The sequence below is a fragment of the Pseudorasbora parva genome, chromosome 24 (genome assembly GCF_024679245.1).
Source record: "Pseudorasbora parva isolate DD20220531a chromosome 24, ASM2467924v1, whole genome shotgun sequence".
Taxonomy (NCBI): Eukaryota; Metazoa; Chordata; class Actinopteri; order Cypriniformes; family Gobionidae; genus Pseudorasbora; species Pseudorasbora parva.
The window spans coordinates 10,800,546-10,820,578 of record NC_090195.1 but is presented as its reverse complement, the minus strand read 5'-3'; the positions used below and the strand labels follow the sequence as shown (position 1 = coordinate 10,820,578).

The following is a 20,033-nucleotide window of genomic DNA, read 5'->3' as shown; positions in this document are numbered from 1 at the left end:
ATTCACTGCCATTATAATGCTTGGAATTAGCCAGGGTATTATAAAATATAACTCAGATAGTATTCATCTAAAAGAAAAATGTCTTACACACCTAGGATGACTTGAGTTTGAGTAAATCATGGGCTAATTTAAATTTTTGACTGAACCATCCCTTTAAATTAGTCCACATCTGTATACATGTTTTTTTTTTTGTGTGTTCAATGATTTTGAATGATAATCATTATATATTATATTGAATTTAAATTACAATATGCTTTATGTGGTATGGTAAGATTGCTCTGGGAAATTTGGCTTACACAGAAAAAGAAAAGTTATATTCTCAAACTTAAAACTAAATGGATATTTTAACATGACTGAAAATGTACCAAAATGCTTCATTACTATAGATTTTATTCACAAATAAGAATCTCTTAGAGTCATTGAAATCTGTAGAGTCAGGCAAAAATTGACACTAGGAAATATGCAAGTCATAAAGTTCTTAGGACATTAATGCATACGGTAACATATCCGCCAAGAGATAATTAACCCTTGAAAGAGCTGCTCAAAAGAAACTTTTTTTTTTACGACACTGAGTGGAAAGCTGTGATTGTTCCAACACTTTAACAGAGATTTGTTGGGTTTCCTGAGATTAATGTTTTAGGGAACTCACTGAAGGGTGTTCAGGTTGTAAATAGAGTCCTAACTGAATGTCATTAAATTACATAATGTTTATATTCCAGAACTAATAACACTAGTCAGACATTGTTTGGCTACTGTATATAACAGAGCACATTACCAACACAAAGTACATACAGGGTATGCTAAAATAACGCAATAAAAATTAACTGATTAACCTAAACTGATTAATGTTCATAAAAAGAATAAAACATGAACCTCTGCACGTTTGAACTAATTATACGGTGATTCATATATGAAAGAAAAGTATAGTGGCACTAGAGTACTATAGGGCAAAACATGGCCATTACTCCAGTCTTCAGAGAAAAGTAAAAAGAACAACACGTTGTATAAAAGGACTCAACATGACTGTCATAAAAATGGATATCTTTTTATTGGTACCTTTAAAGATCCAGGTGTCATGAATAACAGAAATACTCACAATAATGAACATGTTGGAAAGCAAACTCGACACACCTCAAATTAGTGTGCTCTCGCTCTCACACCCACACACAAACTCACACACATATATACACACACATATTCACTGCATACATTCAAATACACACACTCAAAGCGATGGTCACATGTTCCTCACCAATCTCTTGGTTTAATCAGGATTGTTCTCTATATTCTAAATGATACACACAGGTAGAACATATGATCCATTTCTTCACTCTAAGCATTTTTGCATGGATCTTCAATGGGCTTCAATAGCAGTCTATTTATTTTGAGTTTCAGCTGGGAGGAAAGTGCAAAGATGGGAGTTCAGGAGTCTCTAGACGCAGAGCCAAACGAGAACTATCTGTGAGGGATGTCAAGCCTCAACATGCTCAGTGCAAGTTCAATTAACATGTTTTTACATGCGTGCGAACTCAACAATTAACAAGGGCAAGTGATGATGTAAATCATGATCAGAAAAAGATTTGGTTAAAGTATATGATTCACAATGTAAAATGTGGGCATACTGCACTGGATTATGGGTAAAAGGATCACAGCAGAACGCATACAGTGCATACTGTATAAATTAGCACATGCTTAAACCAAACAAAACAGTGCATGATGGCGTAATATATATATTTTTAGGTATCAGAAATGACAGAACTGCATTTGACTGTCAGGAATGGCTTTTCAACACAAGCTTCAGGGCTTATGGAATTCTGTTCATCACTCAAAGGGGGGAAATGATACAAACACTCATGGAAAAAGGGAATATTCTGTGTTATATATTAAGATTTATAAAATCATACTCACAACACCTGTTAGTAATTCTCCGCCACTTATGACTGGCACCATCCACTTCACACCAGGTTTTAAAAAAGGCAATCTAAGATTTATACATATTTATATTTATGTTTATAAAAAACAATCTTTTAACAATCAATAGATTTTTTTATTAGATAGTCATGTGAATCAGGTTTCAGCCCCTCTTTCTGTGAAACACAGCAGCACTGAAGTCCAGAGAAAAATAGTTTGTGGCACAAATGAAATGAATCGATAATTTAATATTAATGTTATGCCAAAACAAAGCTCAAAAAAGGCCTTTGAGATGTTGCACATTTCTAGAACGTTTTCTGGTCCTGTATTCCCGACCAAAGGATGGAACATTAAACTCTCCAGCCTGGGAATGGGTATTCCACTTGGGTCCGTTTATTCCCCCTCTCCTCATTACTGTGTCTCTTTCTGTCTCTCTGGAGAGGGGTGGGCGGTTACCATCCATTGATGATGTGGTTCATGTAGTCCTCGGTTGGCAGGCGTGCCATACCCTCTCCCCCATCCTCTCGGAACGGGCTGTGGAAAGACGCCTGTCCTCTCAGCAGTCTCTGCTCCCGCCGGTCCAGCATGTGCTTGTATTGGTAGCGCTGCTGAAACAGGTCTTTGGCATAGTCGTAGAGCTTCATGTCGAGATCGTTAAGCTCCTCGATGCGCTGTATTGTGTCGTTTTCCAGGTCCACGCCGGCCGCCCGCGTGCTGTTGTACTGCATGAACGGCCGAATGAACTTGAGGTGAAAGGTGCGCTCGAACAGGTACTGCGTCTTCCGCTGGAACTCTGTGAGGCCAAAGAAAGCCATGTCTCGCAGATTTTTCTTGGCCGATTCGAGCAGAAGCTGTGAGCGCCTCTTCTCGGGGACCGTCGAGAGGTTGTAGCAGCCCACCAGGCTAAGGTCGGCCAGCATGCGCACTTGGCGGTTATTGGCTAGGTTGTAGGGGCAATCCATGAACTGTTGCAAAGTGCACCCTGACCAGTCTGTGCCCTCATAGCAGGACGGCAGCTCTTCAGGTGTGGGGGTCCGTCCGTCGCACATGTGCAGGGATGTCTTCCATGTGGCCCCACGCTGGACGTGCCTCCATTCACTAAGATAGCGGGAAACAGGGTCCCTCAGTAAAGTGATGTAGTAGAACTTTCTGTAGGAAACAGGATATGAGAAATCCATTAGTCACAAAATATTTAAGAATCTGGCAGGCATTTGATCAGTATAGTCATACCCTTGGATCCGAATGACCTTAGGATTGCTAGTACATGATTTAAGCTATTGGAATATGCGTATAATATTACCAAAACAAAGTAGGAACTAGAACAAAGAAAATGATCACAATGCAACCTACACCGTGGCATATAGGATGTCTATAACGTGATCCTAAAATGAATACTCTGTTTTGGAATACAGGGTGTAACAGGTGTAAACTGTGACTCAACATATGTCTTCCCAGCATGTCCTGGGGCACCAATGTCTTAATCCTTTCCCACCACTTTACATCCTGCCAGCTTAGATTTTCTTATGATTGATGAACCTTGAAACATCATTGTAGATACATAAAAAAGGACTAGGAACATTCCTGGTCTGGATGTGATCAAGGAAACCTGATATATAATGGAGGATAAATTACATATTCACAATAGTTTGGTGTGCTAAATACAAACTCTACTGATACAGCACGGCGCTACCAACTAATAGTGATGTGTTAGACTATTAAAGAAAAACATTTACCTTGCTTATAATAAGTTAATTTGGATAAAACATCTGCTAAAATGTATTATAAGTTGGCGAGCTGAGATTCATTTAAGTTATTCAGTTATTGAAGCATTTTTAAAATCAAATTCAACGATTACTTTGACTAAATGCATAAATGTAATTAGCAAAATGGCATTGGGGTTTCACTTAGGTGAATCCGTTTCAATGAATTGATTAAAAACATTGATTGTTTTATCACTGAAAATTTCACCACACACACACACACACCAAAATCCTCCATGACCATGCCTCTTAAGAAGATATGAAAAAATCCTTATAACCATACATCTGCAAACATCTTTAACCATCATTATGTGGAGCTGAACTAAGTGAAAAAACAGGCCTGGCTCAGAGTCTTTTAGTGAAAGGCCGTTTTGAAGTGAAAACAGTCAGATAACGATGGTGATGAAACCACCTCAAGGAGTTCTTACACTGCTTACACACACACTATAGGGATCTTTCCTGAAAAACATACAAAAATATTTTACCAGAGCTTTCTGCCTCTCTGAGAATGCTACAGAGACACAAGCCACAGGGAAAACCGGTGGAACCACGCAAAGGATTTGTGGAGTGGGAGGAAGACCGAGCACTGCCAACAACCTAGCAGGTGGTTTTCAACAGATTAATCTCAACCAAACTGACGACAGAGAGATTTAGCTCTCAGCTACTGATTCAACGCCCCCCTGTCACCACCCGCTCCAGCTGTGCTTCACCCTACATTACCTCTTCACACCCCTTTGACCAAATGTGCCAAGGTAACAGATTCCCCGAATTGCCCAAGAGCTGGTTACACATTTGAAAACAGCATGAAATCTCTGATTAGACAAGAACAGTGCTGGTGACCCACATGGCACTTTAAGGTATCACTGGGTGCTGAGATACACTAAACAATAATCTTGCCTCTGGCCAAGAGCCTGCAATCCAGCCAACATTGTGCACTCAAATGCTCCTACACTGTCCATGCAGTGCCCTTACAGACCACATGGAGGCAGTATGTATGTATTAAACAGGCCCTAGCAAAAAGCATAGGACAGTTATGCACACTTCAATAACTTCCTTCACAGAAAAAAAGACTCCGATATGGAAGATCATTATTAAAAATGACTTTCTGACTTCTTCAGACTTTTGTTGATCTGTTCCTCTTTTCTCCTAGACTTAATAGAATCATTTGTTTGACTCTTTATAACTTTTTTTGAGGCTATTTAGATCTCTTTTTGTTCATTTCCTCTTCCCCTCTCGCTATTTGGGGATAAGGCTGCAGGCTTATAATCATTAGTGAGCCTGAGAGACATCTGAGATCCCTCTGCAGTGCCAAGGCTTCCCGTTTTAATAACTCTCATGTTTCCACAGCGATTAAACTCTGGGCCCCATCAACACACATGGCAGATCCAAATCCCAGCCAATAACTGGCTGCCTGCTCTGTGCAAGGCCGGTCAATACTAATAACACACAGTGAAACAGCCACATTATTAATGAGAATGGACCCAGTACTGAAACTTGGGACACCTCACAAAGTAACTGAGGGTCATACTACAAGCTTGGACTGCTGCTGTGTGCAGACTCATAAATTAATCTATTGAACACAAGTCTCCTTTATAACAGTGTTTCATAATTGAATTAAGACCAAGCTGAGACCAGCTCGGGTGGAAGGGTTTCAACCAAGTGTGTGCTTGTGAGCAAGGCTGCTTTGGCAAAGTCAACAGGACGTGTAGGAATCTGGTGGCTGTTGTTTTTTTAAGTTGTACTACAAAACCTTAATGTCAACATGAGGATGATGTGTATACTATGCGTATAACTACAAAGTTTTGAAGTCAACTGACTGGTGGGTTGCCTAAAGCCCCATTTACACAGATTCAAATTCAAATTTATCCCTCATGTGGAACAGCTCGGATAAGACGTGAACGTGTAAGCAGGAAAAAAAACTGAATTCCGATATGTGGTAATAAATCTGATATGATTTGGATGCGTGTATTTGTGTATGCCGTGTAAGCGGTCAAATCAGATATTCCCCAGTCGTACGTCCAAGAGTCGTAGGTCATTGAAAAGGGGATGGGGCGAATGACATCAACGGACACGAACTGCGATCAAAGGCTCTCTCGTACCCCTTACGAGAGCAATGTTTTGCTGACCTTTATAGAGGGTGCAGAAAGCAAAACATTGAATAATCATTTAGTCTGCATCCATTGCATATCACGCCATTTTACTTCCTTTTCCGGGTCAGAATGCATTGGGCTGTTTTGACAGTGTATCTTTATCAGATACGGGACACTTTTAAAAGATGATGTAAAGTCACCAAATCGGAATTCTGCATTAAGACAATAGACCGTAAAAAAAATATGGACAACGCAACTTCATCCGTTTACACTGACAAAAGTTGAAGCTGCATGGCGCTGACATCTTTGGACCGAGTCTGCACAGTAGTGATTTCAGTACCACAGTCTGTGCAGTAGAGAGCAGGAAGTACAGCCGCAATATTAAAAGCCCGCCCACACTCTCACAGATGCAGAACAATTAATTATATTGGTGTAAAAATGAACAGTTATGGAAATGTAGAAATTGAAGCTAAAGCTCCAGTCTCCTCCCAAAAATCAAGAAAAAAAGTCTTGTTAGTGCCTCAGTGACAACTTCACTCAGAGAAGACGTCGATCTCAGCTGTCAATCATGACGTCACACCCCCCGTTTTTTATAGCATCAGATAACTTAGTAAAACTAAACTTATTTAAAAAATGAACACTTAAAATGAAATCGTGATGATAACTGCCTACAATGACAAACTCATTTTTGGTAAAAAAAATATTTTAAGTGTAATTTGATTGTTTAGTTTGTCTCGCATCCATTAGAAAACACGGAGGGGCGGCTATACTGGGACCGGCCACCTGGGGGAAATCTGAGCGGAGGCTTCAGTTATTTCCAGGAGTGCTGCTGGCCTGATTTAGCCTGGATGCTAACCGAACTCAGCCCGGCCCACAACATTTGAGCTCGGGTAGTTCGGTCTGGACTTGATCCAGAGGAGTAATTGTGCCAGAACAGAAACTGTTCGGACCAATACAATTGTCAGGGCGGGCTTTAGACGATGATGGACAGATGATCAACAATAACGTAATCGTCCACATCACCAAAGAGTGCTTGGGTAAAATTTGTTCTAATCCTAAAAGGAGAACTTTTTCGTATATACATTCACCTTAACTATTTCTTTCAGAAATGATGATCTTGTTGGTAATTGCCAGTGTTGCAAAAAATTTATTTAAGGATACACAGAATAAAGACCATTAACAGTCATCTTTTTCTTCTAACGTTACTTATTCCAGCGTGCTTGCAGACAGGGTTGCCAAGTTTTTACAACAAAACCCACCAATTACTAGCCCAAAAAAAGCCCAATATTATCTATGTATCACATAATTGAGGTCGCTTCAATTTTATTTTTATTAATGAAAACTATTTAAATGAAATTAATTTAAAACTATATATACCAGGGGCGAGGCTACATAAGGGCCAGGGTGGCACTGGCCCACTCAGATTGACGGCTGGCCCACCCAATCAGAACAGACAAAAAAAAAAAAAAAAATTGGGATAGCAGAAAGAATATGCCTATGTGACAACACAAATCACTTAAACACGTACAAAAAGTTTCATTAAAAAATAGGGCTGTCAAATATGTTAATAACGCGTTAACGCAAATTCATTTTAACAGCACTAAATGTATTAACTCAGCGCGCATTTTCTGTTTGATCTGTGGCATAGGGCATAGCCCGCAGTTGGAAAAAGTGAGAGCAGTCAGACGCAAAGGATGCAGCAGCAAACATTAATAGGGAAAGAAAAGGGTTGGCATTAATATTCTAAACCAAAAGTGCAGTTATTGCCTACATAAGCTACCACATAAGCTACCATATTTTTTGTTTAACTTTTATTAGACTTCAGAAAGAAATGTGCGTTTTTTTCACAGAGCGCATGCAGTCCGAGGGCGATGCACTGCAGCTCACTCTCGCTCATGTCTGAGGTAAATCATTATCACCGATTACAGTACACCTGTTTTATTGAACTAAATACATTACAATCGGCTAAAACGAATGCACAGGTTACTTTCCTGAACAAGCGCGCTCCCGAGTCCGTGTTCTTCACTGTCCATGTAAATCGCAGCCCAGTTCGGCGCGCACACGCAAAATACCGGCAGTTCAACAGGGAGCGCGCGTCTCTTAAAGGGGCCGCACTATATTCCTACTCGTTGAATATGGACCTCCTCCGGGTATGGTGTGGTTCTGGTGCGCTCACTGGTACACATTACCAATTTTTCATACGAACAGTGCCCTGCTCTGAATTAAACTTCCAGTGTAAAAACTCCCTTTATATTCTTAAAATGAGAGAAATCACTACTTACACTTAATTTTAAAGTTTAGGCTTAAGAGACATGAACAATTTCTTAGATAAACATCTATGACCTTTGATACGTCTAATCTTCATGCTGTATTGATTATTATTGAATAAGTATGGTTTCACTAATAATAAATGTGCATTTGCATAAAGCATGCATATTTGTCCATACTCATGTTGATTAGAGTATTAAAAACTTAATTTTAGATTTACAATTGCTAAAAATGTGCGATTAAATTGCGATTAATCACGAGTTAGCTCATGACAATCATGCGATTAATAGCGATTAAATATTTTACTGTAGAGCGAAAACATTTTCATATAACTGCCCTATTGCAACAGCCAATCAATAAGCTTAGTAGTAATGTTTAGCCAATCACGTATTGTTGAGGGGATGGGAAGATGAGTTTACGTCTGCTAGTGAAATTAACTTTTAACACGGGCCACGGTGCATAACACGAGACGAAATTCTCACAGGTTAAGCTGCAAATACATGTTTGATAACAGTTATACTGAGTTGCATAAGTGACAAGAACTGGTTATTCCATTTTAAAATGAACCCAATTACTGAACACTGATGTCTTGTTACAGTGGTCATATAGCAGCACAATATCTATATTTGTCTTCCTTGCAATAGGCTTTGTAGCTGCTTGTTATAAATTAATTTTGCATATATGAATTATATGAATTTGTTGGCGAAAAATAAATCATATATAGCTTATATTTACTGTCAAGTGATTTTGTCCCATATTGTTAAATTTGTGTAATTTGAGAGTAGTCATTGAGGTCCACCCTATTCCACCAAGGTCCACTCAGTTAAAAATTTCTGGCCTCGCCACTGATATATACTTGAGATAAACGGTGGATTATATAATTACAGCTATCATACTTTATTTGATTAATTATTAGACTATAACAACTGAGAACATTCGGTAATACTTTGGTATGGGGACCACTAAAATCGTACTATAAAGTATGACTTTGCCTCAAATGCCTACTTTACTGCTTAGTAATAGTTAGTGAGGTAGATTTTGTAGCGTTTAAGTTTAGGTATTGAGTAGGATTAAATGATGTAGAATATGGTCATGCAGGATAATGCATTAATATGTGCTTCATAAGTACTACTAAACAGTAACTATCCTAATAATATGCATGCTAATAAGCAACTAGTTAATAGCGAGAATTGAACCCTATGATGCCAAAAATGGTAAACATTTTCAGCACATTCATTTAATGTTTTTTTTTGTTTAAGTACATATATTAAAAATGATGAAAACAAAATAGATAAAGCTCGAGAAAAACTAGTTAACCAGTTGATCGGTTAATAGTTGACCATAGTGACCTATACAGTCAACTTATTTAAAGAGTAACAAAAAACACTGCTAATAATCTAAACACTCCCTATTAGTGATTGCAGAACCAATAACACTAATTCTGTGTCTGCGGAGGAATGCCAGTGGTGGTTCATTCCAAAAATCATTCATCTCAATCCACACTTTCACTGTTGAATCAAACGCACTTAACAAAAACCTTAAAACAATCAACGACTTCATTAAAAATCCCATTATTGAGGTTACAACCCTGTTCTCTCCCACTGAGACATGGGAAAGGAAATGTGGCTCTTGAGAGAGATGGAATGAACAGCCCGCTGGAGAGTCGAGTTCAAGGTCAGAGCGTGCTGGAAGACTCCTCCTCGGGCTGACAGCTCACAGTGGAGCCGTCACAACTCTCCATCTGACACGACTCCACATGCAAATTAACCCTTTCAAACTTATGATGACTGCACAAAGACCAGTCACCCATTCTGACAGACCAGACACAAAACAGCTGTGGGGGCGCATTTTCCTCTTTCAGACACACAACACACAGCGGAAGTGGCAGAAAAACGGAGAACTGCAAGTGGTTGCTTTGAAACAGTGCGTTAACCCTGATGTGTTAACTGGGGCCAAGTTGTTCTCGTTCTCTCACACGCACCCACAAAGCCATTCATCTCTATGTGTAGGTTTCTTCGGACGTTTCGCTCCCAGTGCTCCTTCCCAATGGTGTGTTTATTAGAGAAGTGAAGGATTTCCTGCATTATTGATGCAGTACCTACACTGACTCTTGCCACAGGGTTCCCTCACCTCGCCAGAGTCTCCAACTTCTACAGGTTAAAAGTACCATCAAGGAGTGGTGTGCTGTGCTGTCCTGGGTGTTTCAGCTCTGTGTTCACTACTTCTGAGTGCAGATTGGGTAATGTTTTTTTTTTTTTTTGCCTGCAAAAATCACCAGACTGTGCAAAATGACTCCAGTCTGTCATCCTGGAGAATGTCCACTTGAAAATCCATTTCTCTGTAAGAGCAGAGTATAAAAAAAACGTATACACACTGAATTGTCATTGCTTTTCTTTGTCTATTTGTTTCCACACACACACAACTGAACATTACCTCTCTTATCACACAAGGATGATTAAACACTGACATATCAATTACACCAGGATGGTTACAAGCATTTGATCTTTCAAATTTTGATGCAAGGCTACACAACACAAGTCATTTGGAACTGGCCCACCGTATGCGCAGTGAAATGATTATACCTTTCATCAGATGATGTAATTCTACTGACATGCTACTCAGGGTTTGGTGAGCCTGGTTGTTTCTTTCACAATGAGATAAGTTGCTTTCCAGTTTATTCATTTCATTTATTTTACTAATGCACAAAATATACCATAGTTTATTGGCGACAGCCATTGCGAATTATTATAAACTCTTATTTTAAACTGTCATTAAATCTTATTAACACGGAACAGTCCATATTTAGATCCTTAAGGTAATTAATCTACACAAAATAAACCTCCAAAATCAAACTATAAACTGCTCAAATCATCAGGACTGAGTAGACGTGTTCAATAAAAAGGGATGTTAATGTGCCTTGTTTCATCAAACTAGTGTGAATGTTGTAACCTGTTAATGTGGGCGTTTCTGTATGCCGTGAAATGGGCCAAAATTCCAAAATTAGCAAGCTATTTCCCATCCGGCACAGCCCTTCATAGTGGAAAAGCGGATTTTTCACACAGTGGATTGTTTTTATCCTCTTTTTGGAGGATTCATGTCCTGGAATAACACTATAGAATGTTCTGCATGAATTACAGTATATACTTTTTCTTCTGCTCAACAACGCTTAATTTATTTAACCCTCTGGGGATTCATCATTTGGGAGTCACACTTGTGTTGTTTACAGTCAAAAGTGACCGAAAACCTAAAATATATACATTGTTATTTTCAGTAAAATCAATGTAATAGATTTTTCTTCAATATTAATTAATGGTACTAGTTAATATTTATTAAATAAATATGATACATTTTTATAACGTCTTATGCTGCGCACACATCGAACGTGAATTGAGTGTCTGGAGCGAGTGATTTCCATGTTAATTCAATGTAAAGACACGTGTGTGGAGGTACTGCGGCACAACAGACACATTTATCACGCCGCAATTTCACCGCATTTGCGCGTCCAGTGTGTGTGAAAGAGGCGAATTGAGTGTTTTCCATGAGTGATTTCACTTGGTGCTTTTTTTGCATTTATGCATTTGAAGCGAATTTGCGTCTGATGCCAGAATTGAACAATCTGAATTTTGGTTAACCAATCAGGAGCCTGCTTGCTGCTGTCAAGACAGATGGACAGGCGCTCCGGAGCTGGGATAGAGCGTCTGTTGTCGCTGTCCTGGAGGGCAAACCTCGCTCTGATGCGGGACAACAGGCAATCAAAAGGCGCAGATGGAAGTACTGCTAAAAACGGCCATCATTCAGGCGCAGCTCCTGGATCACGTGGTGAAACTCGCCAAACTGGGTACACCTTCAGAGGGTCTGGTGGATGCTACTGTTCTGGTCTACAGAGCGGTGACCCTCTCGATGAATGCTCGATTAACATTAGCCCTCATGAAAACAGACAACCACCTAGCAGCACTTTCCCCTCCCAAAAGTAGTGTATTTGGTCTTGAACCCTCATTAATTCCACTTAAAAACCTTGCTTTAAATGCTCGTCCAATTCGCTTTGGGTGGATTCAAAATGCTCAATTAAATTTTTGTTCTGCATCTTTGCTGGTTTGTATAAAAAAACGGTATTTTTGCCCATTTCCCATTCATTTCCTGCGGCGTGCATTCTTGTTTGACTATGAACAACAAAAGTGTGACCATTTTTTTTGTTTTTTTAACCAAGTCCCCCCCCCCAAAAAATACTTTTTTTTCAGTCTAAAATTACTGAACCACAGCAATGTTAATATATTTTGATCAAAACAGTAATATTTAAAAATAACTAATTTATTTTTACTTTTTTCAGGACTCTTTGATTAATAGAAAGTCAATAGAAAGATTAATTTTAGTCGCTTTCAATACATTTGACTCATTGCAATGCCCATGCTAACAGCAAGCAAGCTAAATATGCAATGAAGTCTGTAGAATTTTAAAATCATTCCACACATTAAAATATAGCCATAGTTCCATGAAAAGACAGACATCTGATAAATTATGCTTTACACAATCCTTCCCAATAAGAAAACAAGCTATTTTTACTCTGATCTGTGAATATACACAAACATGATGGAGTGTAGGAACCAGAAGTAAGATGAAACGAGAGAAAGAAAGAGGGTCTCCCTGGATTTCTGTAAGAACGGAGGCAGCGTTCTGCCCAGAGGTGAGCAGTAGGTGGAAATTTCACCCAGGCCGGCATCAAACCTGTTAAAGCACAGATGGGGTGGAGGATTTCAACTAGATTTCTCTGACTATCAAAGGCACCACATCTGCTTTCACCAGGATGAATGTAAATTCCTGATGAAACCTTATTCCTGGTGCTCGCTGTCGCATGCTAGCCGTAACAGCTGAGGGAGCGTGACTAACAAGAGAGCGGCGATTCTTTCGTCTTGGGATGTGGGAGGAAGAGACGCAGATAAAGATGCTAGTGTCTGCATGAGAGAGAGGAAGAAAGGAGAAAAAGGATGAGGGAAGCGGTATAAAGACCTAGATTTTTACGAACAAAATGTGGCGCCACAAATAGGCAAGGAACCACAAGAGGAACCACAAATAAAACAACATCTTGGTAATGTGGTAAATAAGTCCATAAGGATGTGTCGACCTCCTGCAGGTTCTACCTGGGGGCTCGTAAAGCAGCACAGGTGTTTCTCTTCAGAGCGGGTGATAAATTACATGTTGAGATGCTAGCAGGCGGAAAGACTCCTGGCAGGTTTAAGATCTGCCAAATGTGCAAGGACAGATCAAGCACTAAACCAACACACTGAAGGAACCCTGCGTGACCTCTTGAGTGTCATTAAAAAGCTGTCATGATGTGAATTGTGACGGGTATCATGGGGCATCAGCAGTCTGAAGATTATGCGAGCGCTGTGGAAGCACAGCTATGATTTCGCCTGGAACAAGGAGCAGCTCTTTTAAAGTCAGAACATCTGTTTTCTCACATTGCCAAATGAGTATCACAAGCTAACATCTAATAATGCAACCATTCACAACAACAAATCTAAAAATGAAAATTCTGTCATCACTTACTCTCCCTTAAGTTGTATGAGTGTCTTTCTTCTGTTGAACTAAAATATATTTTAAAGAATGTCAGTAATTAAACAGTTGAATTATGTAAGTCAGTTTTACACCGTCAACTGTCTGCTTAGCAGCATTTTTAAAAAATATATTGTGTGTTCAAAAGAAGAAAGAAGCTCATGTAAGTTTGGAACAACTGAGTTGCAGCAACTCGTACAGGGTGGGTGAACGGTCAACCAAGCTGACCAAACATGCTGTGTAATTTAAAAAGCCGTGTATTAAAGAAAACATACTGAAGATTGCAGTTGAACTCTAGATAAAAGAGAGAGTTCTGGGTGGAGAGACAGACAGCAGCAACACAGTCGATAAAGATGGAGCAGAGGCTTTAATAAAGCTAGAGCTTATTGTTGCATGCGGTTCTTCATGTTTATGTATGACTGAAGATTCAGGAGGGACTAAGGCAAGACTGGAGACTAGAGAGGGAATAATGCAGGATTTCATAAATCCTTCTCATAATATGATGCCCTCCTGAGAGAGCCTGGGATAACCTGGCCTTTAAAACGGTGTGCTGTGGGGACGGAAAATAAATCCGTTTTTTTTTACCTTTCCAGGTTTTCAAAGAAAGCGGGTGGCCAATTTTATATATTATGTATACATTTATATTATAATAAACGCATGAAAATTTTACGCTTGGGACATACCTTTTAATGGTGAGACTTTTATTTTGTAATCATGCTCTCAAAAAAGATTTTTAAACCGACCATTATATTGATCAAAATATTGCTTTCAAATATAAAGAATTATACGTTATCGGTATCGACCAAAATTTTATTTTTATATTTCTGTGTATCATTAACTATTACTATTATTAAACAATAAATGTAATATTTGGATTTTTTTGTGAATAAAATTGTATTCGGTTTCACTTAAACCACCATGATAGCAAAAATTATTTTATATTAATATTATTTTAATGTCATAAATATTTACTGCATCACCCACGTGAGCGAAATTGGATGAAACCACCATGCGCCCTTATAAAAACAGACCAAATAGTGTGTGCGAGAAAGAAGAATCAGACCACCACCCACGCTAGACTCTAAAAACACAATAAACCGGCTCTCCACCAGGAACTCAACGGTTCTGATCCAATTAGTAGCAGGAATGTGAGCAATGTTTATAGCGAAGGGACCCCTAACAGCCAGAGGGGACGATCCCTCCGTTTCACCTTCACACACTTCTCGGTCACACACTGCAATTCCAACAGAACCCACAATTCCTTCAGAACTGCTCGGAATGAAATGGCAACACGATTTCTCCGACCCTGAGTGTTTAATGCATACAGTCCAGACTAAAAAACGAACCGTGTTCATTACCAAAGACAGCTCTGCTCTCCCAGTCGGATTTGTTTAACAAACTAATCGTATTGCTTTCTTTCGTTCATTTTATTTAGAACAAAGGTGTCTGTTTAGTGTTGGATTCCTAGGTTAACAAGGTTACGCTTTAAGCAGACAGCATCTCTGGAAAATGAGGACGGAATGTGTTTAACCCCAGGCATGTTTAGACCACTAGTCTTACCAGACAGACAAAGACATCTTAGAGAATGAGAGAGCGAGACGGAGGGGCATGGAAGTGAAAGACACCAGACCTTTGTTCTAATCCATTTCTCTGAAATCAACCCTCTCACTTTTAGTTTGAGTGTGCTTTTATTATTCATCTCTCTCTCTCTCTCTCTCTCTCTCTTTCTCTCTCTCTCTCTCTCTCTCTCTCTCTCTCTCTCTCTCTCTCTCTCTCTCTCTCTCTCTCTCTCTCTCTCTCTCTCTCTCTCTCTCTCTCTCTCTCTCATTTGTATAAATCTATGGATGATACTTTTGTCTTTTGAACTAAAATGGTGTATCAAAGAGCATTGTGTTCTGTGTTTGAAGATGAATTGCTTTTTTAATTTTTTTCCGAGATGATTTTGTAAAATGTGTCTGTAAAAGTTGTAATAAAGAGTATTTCACATGAATCTCTCTCTTTCTCTAGCTGAACTGTTTTTGAGCTCCTGTCTTTGGCGTCTCTAACCAACCCCTGCCTTCATCCCATTGGCCTTCTAATTAGGTTGCTATGGCGACACAGACAGGTGTACTCACAGTCACTGGCATCTAGCGTTTTTTCCGTCCACTTGTTTTTTAAAACTACTGAGGCGCGAAGCAGATGCTCTTCCTCTCTCTGCTCCCTTCTCATCCTCCCTCTCCCCCTCTCTCTCTCTGGCTCCTCTTTTTCAGGCTGTCTGGAAGGAGGCCAGGGGCATTTCCCCGTTTTTCCAGCCTAATGCACATCACTGCTTGGTGTTGCACATCCATCTTTTCAGGCTAACCTGTCTATTTATTGTGTTATTGTACCATGTACTACTATTTATTAATTTACACTAGAATATGCATTTATTTTACTGCCATGTTGAAAATGCAAACAAGTATGCATTGTGTTGATGTATACTAGTCAGAATATAATATGCTGGCATTTTAAACTAACTTATAGTGTTGTCATGAGCAAAATAATGACTTTGATACGATACCAGACTAAAATACCTCGATACCGATACCACAGTAAAAAGAAAAAAAAAGAAGAAAAAATGGTAATATGAGTAATATGACAACAGATCTTATTATTATTTTTATTTTTATTTTTTTAACAAAAAATTAACTTGGCCAGCATGTTCCTACCCTGGTTTTGGAACAATCCCTTCCTTTTATTGCGATAATAACTACATGCGAGTGTGAACATCTTTATAGAGATCAAATTATCAATCATGCAAGTCTATAAAGAAATTAAATAATCAAATATAAAACTGCTAACTTAATCTTCACTCTATAATTTAACTATACACTGGTTCTTAATAATATATTTGAGTTATTTAGCCAAGCATGTGGTGGTTTTCTATTTTTCATTGTTGTTTGATTAATCATACAGATATTGGGTCTGGCTTAAGACCTGCACGGATCTACCTCAGCTGTATACGTTCACTAAAGACATATCCGACTGTGTTTACCTGAATACTCCCAGGCATTATCATCATATTTTTGACCAATCAAACCCAAAAAATAATCTGCGAAAGAACTGAATCGGAAAACGCATTTTGTCTGAAAGGGGTGTGCGCGCGCTTCAGGTCAGAGTCCGGCAGCGCGAGCACATCCCGTGCCGCGCTTTTTCTCCTCATGCGCGCATATTTCTGTTGCTTTCTCTGTCATGCGCTCCGCGTATATATTTAACTCTTCCACTTCCAGTGTTTAGTCAAGGGTGGAAACAGAGCTCTGTACACACATCCTGACACCTGCTGTCACACTCACACATCCACGCAAATGAAGAAATACAGCTCATATTAGCGCTGTCCTCCTTACAGTAGTGGTACTAATAAAAATTCATATCATACCATTTGTAATAGCAGGGTATCGCAATACTTTTCTAGTACCGGTAGGCTATATCATGCTCCACTACTACCTCAGAGCTGCCAACTCTCACGCATTGGCCGTGAGACACACGCATTTGAATGGTTTCACACGCTCACACGCCACACTCTTGATTTCTCACGCTGAAGTGTCAACCCTGTCGGTCAAATGCCTGAAAGATAAGTTTATCTATAGATCTACCTGATGAGCCACTCGTAATCGATTAGTTATGCTTTCGGTGAGGGGGTTCAAAATAAATGTGCAACTAAATAAGTGTAGCGCGACCAAAAGCTACATTCCGTTTTGAGTTCGGACGAGAAGCTAACTTTTCTAGTCTCTAGCTCTAGCTAACTATGGTTGTAAGTTCCATCATTAACGTTAAACGAGTCGGTGTTTCCCGAAACATTGTTCCAACAAACGTTTGCAAACTGCATCATAAAGTTGGTTGGAATGACAGCTCTCGACCTGTGATTAGAAGCAGAGTTTCTTGGTTTCATGACATGTGGACTTAAATGTCCATTTTTTTAACGAAACAATTCGTAACGAAAATAAATTAGTCAAGCAATGCGCACGCGAGCAGCTCATGACTGGAGTCTCAGAGCGGTTCTGTTTGCGCTTCATCACTGCATGTGTTGTGAGTAACCTGCATCTTTAGCCTAATCTCATATGAGTATCTCATTTAAGTTGCATACATTTTGTTCTTGCACTGATGTTAAATTTGTAGCCATTTTGCACTTTGACAGCCAGTTTGAGATATAGGCTATATTTCAGAATTTCCCATTGAAATGACTGGGAAAAAGTGTTCCAATAAACCCGAATTCACCCCATGCATACTCTGTGAAATCATAATTACATTGCATTATGTTGCTTGGAACCCCAAATATTACAACATTCTTCATTAACAGTTATTCAGTTATTTGTAACAATCTCATTGTAAAAAAAGAAGAAGAATAAAGTAGTTTCAATATAGCTAGCTACTTTTTGAAAGTAGTGTAGCTACTTTTTCATAAGGGTAGCTTGAATGCAACTTAACTACTTAAAGTAGTTTTACTACAAACATTTTTTTTAGATCACCCATAGCAAAAAAAAGAGCCGCACAACAGACAGGACAGACAGATTTTTTCCCTTTTCTTCCCTGTATAAAGTATGCTGTAGGTTGATGATGTATAATCAATTTGTTCTATTTAGAGAAAATCATGGCTCTAGTCAGGGGGCGTAACTTCAGTGCAAACCTACCCACATCGGGGTACTGGCGACAAAGTGACTCCACATGATATTGTGACACTCACATTTCAAATGAAATGCACTGGTTTCAGATTCGAAAATCACACGGCATTCGCACTCAACCGCCACGCTTAGGATACTGACCACCTTTTCATCAGAGCATGTGAGCGAAGCAGACTGGTGTGATGCTGCGCTAGATATTCCATTGTATGCCAGTGCGCTCCACTCACACTTCCCTCTAAAATGTGAATTGTTTGATTTAAAAGTAGCAATTTCAAGCTTTCTTTAGACGTATGTTTCATGTTAATGTCATGTGATAAGTATTCAGAGTTCCAGATTCTCTCGCAGACAGAAAGTGCACCGTTTTTATTTTACAAAAGCACAAAGTTTTGTTGTTATTGTAAGTTTATTATAAATTATGTCTCACATTTATCTGTATGACCAAAAATGATATCCTCTATCATGATTAGTGAGGGGAAAAAAAACATCAGAACTCGCCGGCGCGATTGACGAGTGTAACGAAACCTCTTGCCTGTTTCCGGGGCCTTCCAGTTAAGCTGAAATGATAGGCTAAGTCTGTCTGTTTTTAATACATTTCTTGAATACATGTTTTAATTAGGCCTAGATAGTTATTATATGTGTGCCTTTAAAGCAATAGGCTATGCTATATTTTATAAAGTGTAATAGATGTAACTTGTCTGGAGTGCTATATTGCAGAGCTGGTGCAAACGTATCCATATTGATATGATCAGATCAGACGCTTTCTCTTTAAAATGTCGAATTTGTTGTTGTTTTTTTATTGTTGTTTTTTTTTAATAATAATTGCACAGCACATATTCACATATAGGCGATTCATCTAAACGGTGTCGGGATGTTCATTAACCGTATAACGCTGTGAAGTTAGCCAGTTTTTTTTAACCCCAAAGCAAAGTATGATCAAGAATACGAGCGTGTGTGTTGGAGAGAGATGCACGAAAAAATAACTACCAAACTAAGCTACTGATTTTAGTTGGTCTAAATCATGGGCGGCCAACTAAAATGGTCTAAATCAATTCCATTTGTAGCCTTAAATTAAATAGCTCAGTATTTTTTTCTGCCTGTATTGGGCATAAGATTAGTAGCCTAATGAATGTGTGCATATTGTGAATTAATTTAATAAACATAATTACCTTTCCCAGTAGCCTTCAATAAATTAACGTGTCTGCGAAAATGATTCATAAAACATAAATATCAGTTAACCAGATTTACTTTCTTCACTGACGAAAATTGTCCGACATGGTTTTTAAGCTATTTTTATCAATTTTTTTTGGTCTTCAGAACATATTAAAATGCACATATGTAGATCATAGAAATCAAAATTTTCTCGGGGGTGCATGCCCCCGAACCCCCCTAACTAACTCACATTTGGAATCTCAGTGATTATAAAACCATGCCTTTATTATGATTGAGGGATGTAGGTCCTATACAGAATAAGGCCTTAATATTTGATTTATAAGTAGCAATAAACAGCCAATATCGCAATATAGAATTGGATGCTAAACTAAAGTGTTACAATTTTTGTAATACCCTCACTGGCCTCACTGGGCCCGTCATTACTAAGTTACGCCACTGTCTCTAGTGCTTTAAAATGTGTGTGTCTATAGGATGTATATACAAACCGTCATATAGATGCAAAAAACAAACAAACAATAGTACCCCATTCAAATGCTGATGCATATATAGAGAGCGCTATTATTAATATTATTTATTTTTGCAATTTATTTTTGCAATTTCTGCTTTGTACGGCAACAGTTAACATAGGAGAAAAGCAAGAGTTTAAC

The 20,033-nt window shown here is 38.8% G+C and overlaps 1 protein-coding gene across 1 annotated transcript in view; it reads right to left on the bottom strand.

The window, feature by feature from the left end:
• Positions 1-1,024: 1,024 nt before the first annotated feature.
• The window catches only part of hs6st1b (heparan sulfate 6-O-sulfotransferase 1b), a 76,021-nt gene continuing 57,012 nt past the window's right edge, over positions 1,025-20,033 (bottom strand). The window contains exon 2 of the mRNA XM_067435442.1: positions 1,025-3,060. Within this exon, the coding sequence (XP_067291543.1) occupies positions 2,364-3,060 (697 nt within the window). The 3' untranslated portion in view covers positions 1,025-2,363. The remainder of the gene's footprint in view (positions 3,061-20,033) is intronic.